Below are 18,435 nucleotides of genomic sequence, written 5' to 3' on the forward strand. Positions count from 1 at the left end.
TCCAAGGCTTTTAGAATTTATGTCAATAATGCACAGGATTAGCTGCTTCTATAAAAACTACTCCAAAAATAAAGATCCTAAACGAAATTAGTACATAAAATTACTTTCAGTTACTCATTTGTAATCTGGGAAGTCTGTTTGATGACCAATTATTATTTTTTTCATTATCAGTCTTTTCTGTAACTGAATAAAAACGTTATCAGGGTTAAACTAACATATAAAGACTTCAGACAGCAAGAAACATACACATTAAAGAAAGTCTTGCATCATTTCTAGAATAATTTTTAATTATTTTAATTTTTAAGTTGCTGCTGCTCTGTGGCACAATCAAGCTAACATTTACTGTAACAACAACTATTCTGTTCAGCTATACATAAACATTAATATGCTGAAGACAAAAGTGAAACAAAAATGTACATCCTCATGGACTTGTTCATGAGGCATACTGTTGGTAAAATGCTATCCTTTTAAACAGAAATTGCACACACAGAGAGAAACCAATTACAGCTTTCCTAATGAAAACTCTACTTCAGAAAACAACACAAATAACTAAGCCCAATATTCTGCTGTTTCCATGGCAACAGGATTGTCCCTTTTGGTCTTCTTGAATTGCTGAATGACACAGAGAAATCATAAACTGAACAAAACTGATCCAAATCGCATATTGTACACCATGGTTGTGGGTGTCTGGGTGATGAAAATCCAAGCAAATCCTCTTCTTCAAATGCCTGGCAGTGATGGTTTTTATTTCAGGGTCATGTCAATACTATACATCCAAGACAAAAAAACAAACACAAAGGAACAACAACAACAAACAAATCAGTGCTGTGCTATCAAACACATGGCTAGTCATGTCCTCAATCCTGTCCCCAATACTGCAAACTGTTGAGTGTCCTCATCTCTTGTTCCCTTAAATGCATTGGTCTCAATTTACACACCTCCTATCTAGTATACATGGAAAATACACAGCTTAATAAGATCTGTTACTGTTTTACTGAAATTAATACTTACATTCCTGGCAATTCGAATCAGAAATAGGCACTACATGTGGAAAAAATCCTTTAGTGGACTGACACTATGGCATGGCAAAGACACATGGCCTTAAAAATGTTTCTAAGACTATGCTTTTGCTATTTAATGCAAAGCACATGTTATCAATTACTTCAGAAATATTGTTTAGAATAAGGAGTTGTCATCATAAACATAAAAAATGCATCAAAACATCTTTTTCCTCACAGAATACATAACTATTTAAACAACTCTCAATATTTATGAACTGTTACTGAATACATAGATTTCTTACTCTATGAATTAGAAGTTATGAGGAAGTGCAACAAGTTGGAACAACAGAGAACAAAAAGAGCATGACAACAGACAAAAGCCTTTGTAAGAAATATGAAAAAGATAACAGAAGCAAACTAAGAGCTGGGCAGACTCCAGGGTACCAGCAGACAGCATTTAGAAGAAAAGCCTGTGTAAACCTGTTATGAGTGTGGAGGTATTTACATGGGAAATCTTGTTTCTTGAAGAAGTGACACCAAAAATGAGTGATAGGACCATGGGAAAATTGTTGCTATTTCTGAAGACAGATTTGTATTAATGAAGAGAAAGTAAACTGCAGAAATTACCATTACTATGGCTTCAACCGTATTTATGTAAACTAAATACAATTTCTTTCCTCATATTGCTTTTTGCTGCCCAGGTTCTCTTTTGAGTAAAACAGAAAAAAATTTCAAGCCACAAAAAAGCAAAATAATAAAGAAATAAATGGTCTGTAACATGCTATTTATTTTCTGCCCTCACACTGTCAAAAAACAGTTCTCATATTGATGCATTACAGAATAAGTAGTGTTTGACAGAAAAAAGACACTCAGAGGTTTTATTCCGGTTGCTCTAGGAGTCAGGAATTTAGCTTAGGTTCTAACTTTTGTGTCAGGTATAATACTGTGACAGTTTAGTACAATTTTGTTTTTAAAAATTGAAAATAAAAGCTCCATTTATTTATGAATCTGTTTGCTACACGTGCTTCTAATTATTTGTCTGCTTATTAATACTTATGGTATTGACAGAATATTTACTGAGGGGTCTGTTTTATTATATGCTATCTGCTGAACAATACTGCAATATGAGACATCAATGTATTCCTACATACCAGTCAGATGGATAGAGACAACAAAATGCCAAATCACTCCTTCCCTGTATCAACTGGTCAGGATTACACACACTGCCAAAATGATTGGTCCTCCTGACACGCTACTCTAGCAATCAACTGTTAGTGCTTGTGTGATACACTGCAGCTACAAGCACCCTCACGGATGCACACTAAGAGCAGTGCAGGATTTTCCTTTCACATGCTTAGCTTTTATAGTGGATAGTTTTATAGAGATGGAAGAACAGCATTCCAAAGGACACATTCCCCTTTCCAAGAGAACCAGTTAAGCTTTGAAAGGAAGAGAGATAAAGATACTGGAGTTTCAATTAGGGAAAGAAGCTGAGATGCACAAAAAGCAAAGTGAAAGAAGATATCAAGAACGCAACCCAGAAATCAAAGTAAAATATTAAGACATTTTAATCTCTGAATGAAAACGGCACATTTAACACTTTACTTTTAATTGATGATAATACACAGGGCCATCTTCACTCTGATCATGTTGCCCTTTTTCTATTTGTTTTTCACGTAACTTAACCTGAACATCCTCAAGTTAAGAATTTTGTCTGCTTGAAAATGGTTGAAGACACCTTAAGCTCATCTGCAGTGCAAACACAACAAATACCAACTTCAGTGCTTTTTCTACTTGCATATGTTGAACTGAGCTCCTGAAAATAATGACAAAAGCATTTATGTTTAAAAAAACCCTTTATGGAGTCTACCCGGCCTCAGTTTCTGGCAGCGTGGTTGTAACATAATGTTAAAATGGAATGACAGTAGTAGGCATAAATTCTTACTCCTGCTCCACTGAAGTAATTTCTGGATCGTTTGAGAGGCAGCTGGTTCTGGGTACAAGGGAAAAAAAGTAGTAATAAACATTTCTTCTGTGTTTCTTTCTTCCTCTTTTTAAATATGACAAAATTTGGAGGATGTAATAACTAACTGTAGTGAGCATCTTTGACAGCACAAACACACAAATGTAATTGATGGGAATGTACTGATCTTTGTGTTTGCAACACAAATTAATTTAAGTAAAAAATGTTTAAGTTCATTCTTTAAGTTGTGGAAGGGAAATGCACTACAGTGACTTCATACATCCAACAACAACAATTACCAAATGCCTCATATGAATATTTAGTTCCCCTTTCCCTGCTATGGTTGCAGCCTGCACTCTTTTAAATGAAAGGAGTAAAAAGAAAGCAGCTTTCTTCCACAGAGCATTCATTATCATACACTACAATGCATTTGAAAATGTTTCAATAGAAGGAATAGAAGTTGCATTTCAAGCTTGTGCTGGCGTTTTTGTTTTGTTTAGCAAAATAGTCAGATGGTATCAGGTAACTACTTATGTGAGTTTATTGCTTCTGAGTCAATCTAACTGCTAGAATAAAAAGCAGTGGTCAGTGTTCTGGGTATTCCCCTGTGGTTGTTTTAAAAGCTAGTCTCAGAAGAACTGTAGAGAAATGTGTACCACAAAAGAAGAAACTTCAGAAAAAATACAACAAAGAAGAAGTAGAAAAATCAAAATCCGGAGGTATGTAAGCTAAAGGAAAGAAACTGAAAAGAAACTTCAAAACCTCAAAATCTTTGGTTACAAAAACTGTAGTGAAAATGTCATACTAGAATTGACCAACACAGCTCCCTTCTCCAGAACTATGTTTACACACATGAAAAAAATGCACTGGACACCTTCTGAGCTCTGCTCAGTGAGTCAAGGATCGTGTCCTTCCAGTTAAGGCTTTCTATACATCATGTTGCCTCTGTATGTTAAACTCAAAGCACAGTTACAAGTTTAAGGTATCTGATCATCAGGCTGATGGTAGGTTTTTAAATGACTATAGACAATAAAATATTGTCAAACATTAATCCACTGTCCTATCCAACCAACACTGGAGAGACAGGAAAGGATACCTACCTAACTTAACTTAAAATGAGGTTCAAGAGCTATCCCTAACCAAGTAAAATGTAAAAAGTAGTTTGAAAAATAACTACCCCCAGAAACTTTAGGAGTCACCTGACAAAACAGGTGAAGGGTAGAAAATATGTAATGAATCATTTCAATAGAGTGAAAAAAAATTATTTCAGTCCCCATCCAGACTATAGAAACAATCATCAATAAACAGCAAAAATGTTTTTTTATAGTGTAAAGATATGATTATTCCTTACTGAGAAATGGTAAAAAACCAGACTGCTTACAGGGAGAAGGGAAGTCAATTCACAAATATGGCAACTTGCATAGTAATTGAAACTACAAGTTGATTACTGTATCAAACATATAATGTAATACTGCATTCAATCCATTTCTGTGAAACAAGTAAACATAATGCCAGCATCCAGCTGAAAGCTATCTTACTTAGCTGTTTGTGAAGTTTCCCTCAGCTCTTCATCCAGTCTGCATGAATAAAAATTATTGATATAAAGAAACAAAGAAGCAAGCAGAGCATAAGAGAGAAGCAGAGCAACAGCAGAACAAAAAAACAAATATAGTACATGCTTCTAAAATAGGCACCCAGTATTAGACACTGACCCTAAAACTCTTCAGCTGAGTATGATACCATTCATCCCTGTGCTCGAACCACCTTTAATCTGTGACTCCTTATTTAGCTCATTTGGAGGCAGAAATGTAAAAGCAGCAATCTACGGCATGCCCAGTAGACAGAGCTGAAAGCATTCAGTTGCTCTATCAGATAGTATTAAACTAGCTGCAGCCTGGGCCAAGTCAAGGATGTTTACAGTTCAGTAAGTTTTATTTGCAAGGAGGCTGATCTCAACAGCTTGAAGGGAAAAGTAAGATTCCACATCATTGCAAGTCCTCTCGCATTCAGCTGTTGAGGTCGCCTGCAGGTGAAAGGCTGTCACACAGATTCACTCCATTATGAGCAGCAGCATGGGCTAGAAAGCAAGTTTTACCTTGTTCTTCTCTTAATACACTTCTCTTCATCAAACCTTACAAGACAAGAGTGGGTGAAGGAAGAGAAAAGATGTACAAGTTCATATGACAGAACAAGCACATTGTACCCTGCTTTAGTAAAAAGTACCTAACAACCACACAACCCAAATACTATGTACTTTATATATGTGAGAATCCTTATCACCATAGCTGGTACTTCTGTTTTTGCCAGTGGAGAAACTGTGAAGCCAAAAGCTGAATTTTATTTTGTTTTGCTACAGGCATCTCTCTCAATCTGCAGGAGAAGGGAAGCTATCTGCTGAATAGCCTTCTCCCTGTGGCACGGGAATAACCACTCACAATGCCTTGAATGAACAAACCCCCTAAGTCTTTGTAGCACAACAAATGTTTGCCACGGATGAGCCCTCTTGTCACCTCTACATCTTCAGCACAATCATGACCATGTCTGGCAGCTGACGACATGAAGCAGGCAGTCCCCTAACATTTCTTAAGCTGTAAATCCTAAAATTCCTTTAGTACTAGTGCTCCTTTGGACTGAGAGGTGAATAAACTTTCCAAACACTTTTCAGTCTTAAGGGAATCAAAGATATGTGTAACACATCTGAGTATAGCTACAGACAGTATAAACAGTAAAACACAGTAAGGAAGCAGAGAGAAACACAGTGAGGTATCAGTCCCTATCAAAGGGAACTGTAAGAAATTAAAATGTTTATAGGAATCAAAAGAGGAAGGGAGGAAAGGAGAAAGAGATGGAGAAAGGATGAAGAATCTTTAGGAACATTAAAACACTCTGGACATCTCTTTATCAGGTGACCAACAACCTCATTCCACCTCTAAAGAAGTTACAGCAGCAAATAAATGTGAGTGAAAGTCCCTATGATTTCTGATTTCATGACTGCAATTTACTGCTTTTACAAGTGCCACTGCAAGAACTGAGCTTCTCACTTTCTCCTTCGAATTACACCACAACTATCAGAGCAACCACCAGCTCAATGAAGAAAACTATGCTGCTTTCACAACTACTGTGAGACAGGTGTGAAAACTGGTTGAAGAGATCTATGACAGCTCCAAAAGAAGTGTTCTTCATACCTAGTCACTGCTAAATCATAAGTGAATCATACTCCCAAAACAGACAGTACATCTGTTCAAAACCTAGGACCTTTGTTAAGATGCATAATTTAAAAAAAGCATTCCTGAACAGCATGTCTTATTTTTAATAACGACCCAGATGAAAACCATGCTTGATTTCCAGGGTTTTCATTTTTGGTCAACCATTTCAGTTTGTTGATTTCAGGTCTGAAAAAAAGCCAGCTGAGATGAGCAATTCAAATCATCTTCCTATGATTTTTTAACAGATATCTTTCCTTTAGAAAATCTTTCCACATACGAAGTAAGAACTGAGACATTGTCTCAGTCAGTGAGTACTAAGTCTCAGCAAGAACTGTGTCACTGTGAACCCATGGACTTTCAGTAGTTTTCTATTAATTACTATTTCAGTTCAAAGCTCTGTATGACTAAAACTTAAAATAACTTTTACTTGTATAAAGTTATGGAAAAATATTGCATAGGTGATACCCAGGGAAGGGTTAAACTTTTTTCCGATTTTCCTTCTGGGCTGCAACTAGTGAGTGAGCTGTCTGTCCCAGTTTGGATTACTCAGTCATAGGGTTGATGAAAGGACTAATAGCCTGAGAGTTTTTCTTTATTTATCTAGCAATATCACTTAGTTCAGCACAAAACCTTTCTCTTCCAATAAACATTGGTTCCCCTAGGAGTATACACATACTGTGGTTTTTGTTTCCATTACATATGGTTCTGATTTTGACAACTGTAACAATATCAGGAAGAGGCTTCTTGTTTTTCTTACAGACTCTGAAGCACCACTATTAGTTTGTGACAATACTTTCCATTATAACAAGTACACGCCTACCACACATCACTTACTTGACAATACTGTCTGGTATGTGCACATATTCCATCGGAATCATCTCACGAAGCTCCGCCAGCGTGTTGACATACTGTATCTTACTGCTGAACTTAGAGCTGAAACACATAAACAGTATGTTAATTGACCTTGCCCCTCAAATCTTTTATATATTTTTAAAAAAAGAAGGCATGTACTTAATGTATCAAATAATTAAGCACTTTGTTATTCATATTTCAGTTGCAGAGTTCAGCTGATCATGAGCACATCTGAGCTGTAGCGAGGGTGAAATCAAGTCTATACTTTTTGCTGTTCCTTGAAGAGGTTAAATCACAGTATTTAGGTCAACATTGTAAATTGGAAATCATCACTTGGATAAAGGCAAAACTGTTCAAAAAGTACACTTAAAAAAGGCCATCCATGTGTCTAACTCCTTACGTTGTATGTAGAGCTTATGAAAAAGACGTTTTACATAAAGATATTTTCCAAGTTTAACTCTGGTTGTATTTAGATGAAAACCAAAACATATTCTTCCTATTTACTGGGGGTATGACCAGATAAAAATGAAGTCTCTGAAATATCTCTGAGCAGAAGTCACTGCCTTACCTCCCCTTACCATACATATCTTCCTAATATGGTAAACTGAGACAACTGAAACAGGAATACATGAAAATCAAAGAATCATAGAATGGTAGGGGTCGGAAGGGGCTTTTAGAGATCATCCAGTCCAACGCCCCTGCAGAAGCAGGTTCACCTAGATCAGATCACATAGGAACATGTCCAGGTGGGTCTTGGAGACCTCCAAGGTAGGAGATGCCACACTCCCCTTGGGCAGCCTGTGCCACTGCTCCATCACCCTCATGGTGAAATAGTTTTTTCTTAAGCTCCAATGAAACTTTTTGTGTTCCAGCTTCATTGCATTACTCCTTGTCCTGTTGCTAGATACCATTGCAAAAAGGGATGCCCCAACCTCCTGACACCCACCATCTAGATACTTGTATTTGTAAATATTCATAAGATCTCCCCTCAGTCTCCTCTTCTCCAGACTAAACAGCCAGAGTTCCCGCAGCATTTCCTCGTACAAAAGATGTTCCAGTCCTCTGATCATGTTGGTGGCCCTGTGCTGGACTCTCCAGAGGTTCTCTGCCCCTCTTGAGCTGAGGGGCCCAGAACTGGACACAGGACTCGAGATGAGGCCTCACCAGGGCAGAGTAGATGGGGAGAAGAACTCTCCTTGACCTGCTGGCCACACTCTTCTTGATGCATCCCAGAATGCCATTGGCCTTCTTGGCCATGAGGGCACATTGCTGGTTCATGGTTAGTTTATTATCAATCAGGACTCCCAGATCTCTCTCTGCAGAGCTGCTCTCCAGCAGGTCGACCCCCAGCCTGTACTGATGCATGGGGTTGTTCCTCTCCAGATGCAGGGCTCTGCACTTGTCCTTGTTGAAGCTCATGAGATTCCTCTCTGCCCAACTCTCAAGCTGGTCGAGATCCCACTGAATGGCAGCACAGCCTTCTGGGGAATCAGCCAGTCCTCCCAGTTTGGTGTCATCAGCCAACTTGCTGAGGGTACACTCTGTCCCCTCATCCAGGTTGTTGATGAAGACGTTGAACAAGACTGGCCCCAGAACCCATCCCTGTGTTTAAGCTCATCCATTTTCATTTGTCTCTCAGCCAAATCAGCATCACTAGGCATATACATTGGAGCAGAAGATGCATGAAATCACTCACAATTGTCCAAAGCTGTTATAACACACAGATAATTCTTACATTTCATCTAAAATCTTAATCATAGTCCACATCATATGAACCACCAACTCAAGTACCTTGGCAGGCTGCAAACCAATCAGAAGATTCTAAGACCTAGGAGTGGGACTAAAAATCTTTCAGAGGTTAACTTTTCCCTTTGAGGATTCTCCTGGGTCCACTAATTCCAGCACAGTGTTTGACTTCTGAGTAATTGCTTCATGTGTGAGTCTGTGTGTCGGCATCTCAAATACATGACCAAAGTAAGAAGTCCTTGTTTCTTTCAGACTTTAGGGGAGGCATGTTGCCAATAATGATAAATTTTCTGTTATTTAAATATTCCCACCAAATGCTGAACATCTTTCACTGACACTTGTTTTATTAGAAATCTATCTTCTTACTTAACACAGCTAAGATGATCTCTAGTGTAAATATCTGGTCCATAACGAGTATCTAGGGTTTATCTTTTCCACCACTAGTTCTTTCATCCCCTGTATTCAGACAAGTGTTTAGTGTTTGTCAGTCATGGGTCCAAGACTCCACTGAATGAGTTCAACAATTTTTAGTATAGAACTGACCATAGCTCATCCTTGGTGACTTGACTGTCCTTTGCCATTGGTGTCTTTCAGTCTGTTGATTCCTACTGTTTATAGATCTACATCTCCACTGAAACAGAATTAAAGTTGTTTTGCTCATAGCTATCTCACTGAAATCTCTGCTTGCCTTTGGACTAATTTATGTCTTACCCTAAAATTCATACTATGCATGTCAGTGGTTTGATCATCAGCTTAGGGCTATTGATTTAAGCTACAGCCATCAGCCTTCAATCTAGTCAAGTCTCTGTTTCCTTACATTGCTTGTTACTGAAATGACTTTCTCTTTTCATGCCTTCTAGATTTTTCTTACTCAGCTTTCACATAGGGCTCTTCCGTCCTCGGTGAGGATTCAAATATCTTATGTTATCTTTCACAAAGGTCACATTGGCCATCTGTCCTTCTCAGCTCCCATTTGCACTTCACTCTCTTGTAGCACAGAGACTCAATCTACCTGTCTGAAATGGAGAGTTTTAACTCGTTGCTATTATGTTTAGTCTCCCACTGTTAATTGGCTTTGTCAAACTAGGAAGAAGGAAGAAAGCTTTCCTTCTTTTTGGCAATGCAAAACCTCTAGTCCCTGCTGCTAAATACAGTCATTCTGAATAAATGACTAAGGAATTAAAACAGACGTGACATATTTGTCCTTTTTCAACTTTACGGTCTACTTTTTCTCTGGGAGGAAAGAGGATACCAACAGAAATACCTCAAACACGAAGTGCGACTCAGTGAACCCCCGTTGCTACTGTTGGTCATCCCAGGTATTGTAACCCTGTTACTCTGGTATTTTTAGCTGTCACTTCCTACTCAGCACTTCAGACCCCACACTGGACAGAAGCTCTACCTGCCGCACTTTGGCAGTGATGGGAGAACTCATGTGTTTCTCCATCCCAGTGTCACCCTGTCAGGACAGAGCACCCTGCAACAGACACCTCTAGTGTCCTCATCTGCAGCTTGGGAGCAGACCTCTCTGAGGGCTCTCATGATACATGTTATTTGCTGTGTGGCTTCTGTAGACAATGCTTCTCCAGCCTAAAGAAACTCTTTCTCACAGCTGTCAGTTTGGTCTCACAAATCTCTGGATTTCAGCTGCATACTTGCCCATCTTCGGCAACAACCTGAGAAGTCTTCACTGTCCGTAAGGTTCCTTTGCCTCTTCATGAATCAAAGCATTGGTTTTGGTTGCATTAGACCTTTCTGGGAGCTGTAACTCCTGTGCACTCAAACTGCTCAAGGTGCTGCCAGTCTTCTTGCATGAGCAGCAATTTTTTTTTTTTTAACCCAGGACTGTAATTTAATATTGTCTTGTAGACAGAATTGTAATGAGATGATTATTTACTCCTTTTATACCTGTCTTATCTCTGGGTTTGGAACAAAGACAACTATAAGGAATGAATTAACATTTCTGCATACATTTATATGGCTTTACAATATCGCACCTGTGAAGTCTGCAACTAGATACACAAATCACAGGGTTTTTTCCAATCTCTTGAGGATAGTTGACTTCAGCTGCCAAAAGCCTGACATAAATTGTAAATGAGTATACTTCAGTGAAAGATTAAGAACCATGTTTGATGATTTAGGGTGCTTTTGTGTTCCTAGAGACCAAAAAAGTCACTGGTACTCACTACATACCTTATAAAAGGACGTGTCACAGCCAGAATTGTCCTGATAAACCATGACGGATGAACAATTATAAACAATTTCAAATTCTTCCGTAATCTAAGTAAAAAAGAAATGGATTCTTAAAAAAAACAACAACAAACAAATCATACAGAAAGACTATAACACAGTCATACAGGTAAGCAACAGAAATGGGCAGTGTTTAAAATAATGCGTGTGGATCAGAAGGGAATATACACTCACCGTCTATCAATCATCTGGTAACACTTCTTCATCCAACCCAGTCCAGGCATCCTCCTTCTTGGTGTTGCACCATTCAAGTAGACAATCATATAATCTTCGGCTACCATCAGCTCTAAGGTGCTGATTACATAGCTGATAAAAGTACAGAAGCAAGTGAGCACATACTTCACATTAAGCACTTAAGCCCAAACTAAGTAAGTTTACTAGGAATAAATCAAGGTAGGCTAGGCAATGTATGACAAGACAGTATGTTCTTTTCTTTTAAAGAAAAGCAAATATTTAGCACTGGTCACCATGTTACCTGTAAATATATAACTAGAAAACCACAACCTTATCTGCATCTTCCTAAATAGGTGGTTTCCTTACAAAGATATTTTCATAGTGAGTTTTCAGATCTCACAAGTGACTATGTTTTTTCCTAAAACGGCATAGATTCACAAGATTTTTGCAAGGGAGAACATGGCAAGACCATGTGAAGTTCCAGAAACTTCTGAAATTAACTGCTGCGAAACTTCACTATTAATGGACATGTTTGTTCAACACAAAAATGGTAAGAGCCGTGAGAATGTCTGTAATTCTTGTGGTCCTAAGACTTCTTCTATTAAGTCTGTTACTGATAACACTTTGAATCTCAAGACCAGTAAAACTTGTCCAACCTGTCTTCTTGATGAGACAGAGCACTCCATGGGATCACTTAATTTTGTGAGCAAAACCCTCCACTCATTAAATTCCTCAGCTCAGCAATAGGAATTCAGACAGAACAGTGATCTTGGGGCCAAACTCACTCTATCTAGAAAAGCACGGTACTCAGCAAAATAACTTAGCTTTAAATTCTTGCCTGGTATTACATATGCAAATGCTCTGCTCAGTAGCCTCTACCTCACTTGGGAGTTATCACAGCAATGTTTAAATTGTTCTCTCTAGTCTCCAGCCCCAAGGCATCTCTGTGTAAAAACTAGAGTGAAAGGTCAGGAGTCACACCTTAAAAACCTGAATGCCTGTGTGTGCTCACTACAAAAGGCAGCTTGGTCCCTGCGCATAATGCTCCCTTTCACAGACGTATGGGTGTATGGGAATAACTCACAGTTTAATCTGCCACTTAAATTAAGACGCAGATTCTTTAAAAGAATATTGGGAAATCCAGTTTTCGTCACAAAGAGCAATATTTTAACAGTTCATAATGTAAGCAGCTATTAAATGAGCACGCATTGGATGAATCTCATCTAAAGCTTTTTACTACTTTCTTTCTCACACTGCAGTTGTGCATTCCCTGCTTTAGCTTGACACTTGTAAAGGCTCATGTCTAACAGTGAAATATAAATGTGAGGGATTGTATGGACATTCTGAAGCAAAAAGCGGAATTTAAGTGAACCTACTGAATACTTGACATGTTATGACACTAGCCCTTCCCATAGGGCTCAACATCTGGTGCTTTAAATGCATTTAGACACTGAAACATCCAGAAAAGTGTGGATAAGTACTTAATTTAATAGAAGACAGTCTGAGAAATGTCTATGCTTACCTAAGGTGGAAAGAGAACTTTGGAAATTATGAATAAACAGCTCTAATATGAACAATCATGCATACTTTTCTTCAGGAATAAGAGAAGTATTACGACAAAAAGGGATCTCTGCTAGTTTTTTTAGTCAGATGTCACTTATGTACTTTGGTTTAACAGCTCTTATTCACTGTGGGTTGAATTAGATCATTTGCCATTTTAGGGATGCTGAGCAATCTTGCAAACTGTACCTAGCTGATAGCTTCTTACTATCAGTTACAGTTGGTGGTAATAATAATAACTATTATTATATCATCTTTATTCTTTTGAAAAAGATGCACAGAATTTTCTCATTGACTAGAACAAGTCGTTCACTCTGAAACCAAAAGTAATAGTTTTTATTGTCAAAGTGTAGTTTTTCTAGTTGTGACTCTGTTTTTTTTAAAAATTCATCTCTAGACTGTAGCAGGCAGCCACAAATGAAACAGCAGAATTTTCTTCTAGATGATGCAAAGCCACACAGAACTACTGTAGAAGATGCTGTTTAAAGAGTTCTGGCTCAAACTCTGCTCTTCAAAGAGAATTTTAAAGGATCAGTCAAGGTAACAAGTAGGAACAGGTAATTGGAAATGTGCAGGGAATCCTGAAAGTAACTGCAAAATTCATGAACAAGTGAGGACAGTTGTTAATCAGAAACTAGAATTGGTTTATATACTGCAAGTGAACAAGTATCAGAAACATGCTGTATTAAAAAAAATGAGAAAAGATTTGCAGGTTTCTCCAGACTCCTATATAATTACTTAGTAAAGAATTCACAAATATTTAAAATATCAGACATTAGATATGTTGTAAACTGTCACAAACTATCTATTTCAATGCAACTAACAGGTGTACAACTGAAAGAAAGAGGTGCTCTGACTTCCCTTTTTTATGTTGTCTTAACAGTCAACAGTCTATCAGCCTTAAAATAAGTCAAGAGTTCACAGACAAACTGAAGTTTCTCTTATACTTACCACCTCAGAAAAATGACAGCTCTATCTACAGAAAATGACAGCTCTATCTATGAAAAAAGGTCTTGCATGAAGTCAAAGAACAACTACCTAATGTCAGTTACTCTTAACTTTGGTCCCTAGTTATCACGTTAAAACCACTGTAGTAATTCCTGCCCTCAAAATCACTGGGCAATGTATAAATCAGTTAATGTAGATGATGGGAATCTTAGAGGCTCTACCAGATAAATTCTAGCAGTTGGTCTGACCTTAAACTAAAGTACTCAATCTTGTTCTTTACATCTACACACAATGATGAGACGAAGGCACTGACAATTACCACATAGATTTTTAAGGACTGGAGTTATAAGGAGACTGGGTCAGTGCTCTTCGTGCCTTGTAAGCTACAAATGGCAAAAGTCAGGCCACTGCTGGCTTTAGAAATAATGTACTGGGTTTTAGCATAGAAAACACTGGAACAATTGATTTTTTAACAGTTGCAAGTGTAAGTAGCTGGAGGCACTTCAGGGCAGTTGCTGCCTTCACAATTTGCCAATAGGAGGAATTTTCCTGTGATAAATTTGGGGTTGTGTGGCCAAATTTGTGTCCTGCCCAACTGGTGTCTGCCACTTGTAACTGAATCAGAAGCAGCTGGAATTGGGAATAATACCCAGAGCTGTTTGTGTCAGCATCTCCCAGAGCTGTTTGTGTCAGCATCTGTCATTTACCTCGTGTTTTTAAAATGCATTACAAGCAGTTGGTGTCATTATTTGCCAATGACAGTGTCAATCTTTATCATCATTGTCACTCCTAAACACAGCCAGAGCATATATTCAAAATATCAGGTTAACCATCAGGATAATATATCATAAACAATGAACTGTGAGAACCAGTCTGGTGGCCTAAATCCCTGCTGAATGTTCTTAGTAAAAGCTGAAAATTACTAAGTCAAACAGTGTATTGATTGTAGGCCCAAGAAGCTGAAGACACTGCATTCCTTCATATCTAAGGAGATACTACAGTCAGATTTGGTCCTGACAAATACATCTTAATTTGAGAGGGTGAGTAGGTAAAGAATACCAAAATAATACTTCACTGAGTAATTTAGCTAAAACTGCTGTTTTCCTTGTCAGTCAGATCAAAATCACCAAAACTACCTCTTAATTAAAGACAGGTTATCTTTCACTACATAATTCTGAGTACTAACTCAAAAGAGTCTGTCACAGTGCTCACATATCACTCACAGGAAAAGATTTTCCATGACATAGTTGTAATCAGTTCGACTGCTGTCTGGCAAGAAGCAAGCTGCAAACACAATAATAGCATTCAGACCATCACCATAGTACCCTGTGGAAAAAAACAAAAGGGCATTTTTATCTCTGTCAAAGGCTCTTAACTTAAAAAGATATCTAAAAATGTTGAAATAAATCTACTATGTCTACTGCTGAAAAAGATCAAAAGTGTGAACTATCGTTAAGTGACAAGGAAGAAGGTTGGTCAGTTGTATGAATTCCTGATAAACATACCCAGCACAACTCTTAGTACACTTTTTATGTAGACCATCAAAAAAACCTTGTAAGTAATAAAATCTTTCTTGAACTCCTGACTCATTGCATCTCTGTGTATGTACTGAACATACACTTTAAACTGAGCATTACAGGGCTAAAAAAAATATCCTGTTTGTTACCCTGCATCTTTTGAATGATGTTTCACAAAGTCTCACAATCTCATCTCAGTTGACTTGTGCAGCTCCAAGGGCCTCAGGATATTACAATTATGACAGTGTCTTACTATACCTTAAAAGCTCCTGGGAATCAGTTAAATCCTTTGATGCAAGTTTTGTATGAAATATTTTCTTACCTTGGACACTCATGTTGTCCAATACTGGCCTTCTCTGGGCTGCACCAGTGCCTGATGGAAGCTGGAAACCATCTAAGCTGCAGCACTACCATTCTGGGGTCCAGGCCAGCTGCTTATTGCCCAGAAGAAAATTTCTGTCTTTTTTTCATGATCATTTAATGCTGGTATATGTTCTCTACAGCCCTCGGCAGCTGCTACAGATTTCTACTAGTAATAAATACAAGATATTCCCAAATTCAGGAGGCAATTTATAAAGATGGAGTAGCAATGGTTGTAGGTAGATAGCCCTAATGACATACAGAGATAGAAGCTGGATATACTTAAGAGAATGACTTGACAATCTTTCAAAAGAGGCTAGGAGAAATTAAGCACAAGGGAGAGATGATAACGTTTGTGAAAGAAACCCTGAATCTCTCTGGGAGATAGGCACATCAGAAGTGTACGTCAGAAGTAAGTATTCTGCTTCCAGTCATACTGTTTCAGACTGAGGCTTGGCAAAGCAACATGCTGAAAGATTGTGTTGGATTTTTTTTTCTTTCTGAATTTGATTTAGTAGATTTGACTACATATAATGCATAAGATGATAACACATATCATTGATGGTACACCAACATTAGAGTTGTGAATGCTAGTTAGCTCATCCATCGAAAAATCATTTGGACACTGCAGGAAGCTTTCTAGCCTTAGCCTTAACTCCCTCCTTCTATGATCTTGGGATCTGTTCTTCCTAGCACTGTGAAGTAGCTTCTTTTCTGTCTCTCAGAGGCTAAAGGCCAGATAATCTACAGCTGGGCTTCTAGAGCTGCAGAAGCCACTGTGAGACAGCAGCCCAGCACATGTCCAACCGTCTTCTCCAATTGCACAGTGAAGTGTTGCTCTCCATCAGAACAGGCAGAGGAGCTCAGGATTAGGGTTTGAGTTCAAGCCAAAGGGCAATGTGGATACAATCACTTTAAACCATGTGACATGCAGGTTAGGATCCAGTAAACATGAACAGCATATCTATACTGATACAGGGGATTGACTTTGGTCTACAAGTAAAGATCTCCAGGTAAAATATGAAGAATAGCATAGCATTCTCCAGCAAGGATGTACACAGAGGAGAAGAAACTCCAGTCCTCTTTTCAGCACCTTCACTTTTTAAGAGTTTGACATGAAAGAATATACTAGTCTTCTCAAAAGAAACAAAGAGAAAAGAATTTATCCTCCCAAGCTCATAATTTAATACTACTCTCTGTTACGTTTCCATCTTCTTATCAGACTGACATACCTTTAACTATCCCATCCTAACTCATCCCTCAGCTAAACCACAGAGGAATAAAGCAGTATTTATTTCCATCTCCCCTTTAAAAATAGGAAGGAGATTTCTGTCCTTCCTCCTATAAATTTAAAAATCCTTAAAATATTTTCAGGACGATTTATATCAGGATGCCATAAAGCAATCTGTTCACCTGGCGCAGGATTTTGTCCATGACAGCATATTGTGGCAGGTGTATTCACTAAATTACACAGCACACTTTGCAGTTTATGTAAAGCAAAAAGACTTTGTGCGATGCCACCTCACAGCACACTGAGCAAAAAACAACAGATAAATCTAATATTATACATGTTTTTAGACACAGAACATTCACTCAAGGGAGAAGTATTGTTTAAGTCATCACTGGAAGCTAGTAAATGCCATTTGCCCAAATTCTCAATCTGTGCCTTTGTGTCTCTTTAGACAGGTTTCTAAAGTTTCTCCACTAGACTGCCAAGCCTACTCTCCCCCTTCCTACTCTTTGTCTGCCACCTACATTTGGCATTTGGTGCTATCTGCCATTTGGCAGGTGTCATGGTTTAGGCCCATCAGGGAACAAAAGACCACGAGTACCAAGAGGCTGAGAATTGCTCAAGGGCAGGGAGAGCTTAATTGCCGCTTAAGGTTCAGGACAAAACAGACCAGGCCACTCGGTTTGGGGAAGAAAACAGACAAACAATTTAATACAACAACTAAAACATACCCCCAAAAACCCAAAACATAACCAAAATGAAACAACACAGAGTAATACATCAATGAAGAGTCCAACCAGCCTTTTTAAGAACACCTTCTTGCCACCCCTCCCCTCTTCCCGGGCTCAGAGCCCTGATCCCGGGGTTTTTACCCTGTCCCCCCCTGAACGGTTCGGGGGGCAGGCAGTGGGGGTTTCAGTTAGTCTGTTCCCGATAGCTTCTGCGTTTGTCCCTCCTCAGGACGGGTGAACTCCACACCAGTCCTCCCTGCGAGTCCGTGGGGTGACTCACACACACGGCAGCCCTGCACGGGCTGCTCTGACGTGCACCCATTCCAAAGGCTGCAGCTCCTCTCTGCTTCTCGTGTGGGGCTGCTCTGCGGCGTGCAGGCTCTCCAGCACAGCCTGGGCCATGGCCGTCTCCCCACACAGTCCCTCGCCCGTCCGGGCTCACTCACATGGAGCTGCTGGTGGCTCTCAGTCCTGCCACGGATCTCCATAGGTTGCAGGGGCACAGCTTGCATTCTCGCCACGGCTTGCAGAGGAGTCTCTGGTCTATTGCTTCTCCTTCCTTCCTCCTTCTCTGGCTGAAGGGTCCACGTGGTCGCCTCCATCTTGTATCACTCTTACACCTCCTGCCTCGCATTCCGAATTCCCGTCCCCTAAACAGTGATGGCAGAGGCGCCAGATTGGCCCAGCCGGGCCGGAGGTGGGTGTGAACCCAGGAGCCGGGGGAGAGTCCGCAAACTCTTTACCGGGTCTTCACTGCAACCCACTCCCCCTGTTACTAAGCCAAAAGCTGCTCCTTGCTAAACCAGAACAGCAGGGAGAAATGTTCAGTAGATCATTGAATCATCCAGAGATGCTTGACTTGATTTCTAATTAACTAGTTTTAGCAAGAATATGGT

General features: G+C 39.1%; 1 protein-coding gene across 2 annotated transcripts in view; it reads right to left on the reverse strand.

Moving 5' to 3' along the window:
• Positions 1–446: 446 nt before the first annotated feature.
• PRUNE2 (prune homolog 2 with BCH domain) overlaps positions 447–18,435 on the reverse strand; it is a 141,097-nt gene continuing 123,108 nt past the window's right edge. Inside the window, exons 12-19 of one of the 2 annotated variants that reach the window (XM_062017852.1) lie at positions 14,924–15,026; positions 11,193–11,324; positions 10,962–11,048; positions 7,005–7,103; positions 5,060–5,095; positions 4,503–4,541; positions 2,947–2,994; positions 447–766 (exon numbers count right to left, since the gene is read on the reverse strand). In XM_062017852.1, the coding sequence (XP_061873836.1) occupies positions 745–766; positions 2,947–2,994; positions 4,503–4,541; positions 5,060–5,095; positions 7,005–7,103; positions 10,962–11,048; positions 11,193–11,324; positions 14,924–15,026 (566 nt within the window). In that variant the 3' untranslated portion in view covers positions 447–744. The remainder of the gene's footprint in view (positions 767–2,946; positions 2,995–4,502; positions 4,542–5,059; positions 5,096–7,004; positions 7,104–10,961; positions 11,049–11,192; positions 11,325–14,923; positions 15,027–18,435) is intronic. The other variant, XM_062017851.1, reaches the window with a different exon arrangement.

Source organism: Colius striatus, chromosome Z (genome assembly GCF_028858725.1).
Source record: "Colius striatus isolate bColStr4 chromosome Z, bColStr4.1.hap1, whole genome shotgun sequence".
NCBI lineage: Eukaryota > Metazoa > Chordata > Aves > Coliiformes > Coliidae > Colius > Colius striatus.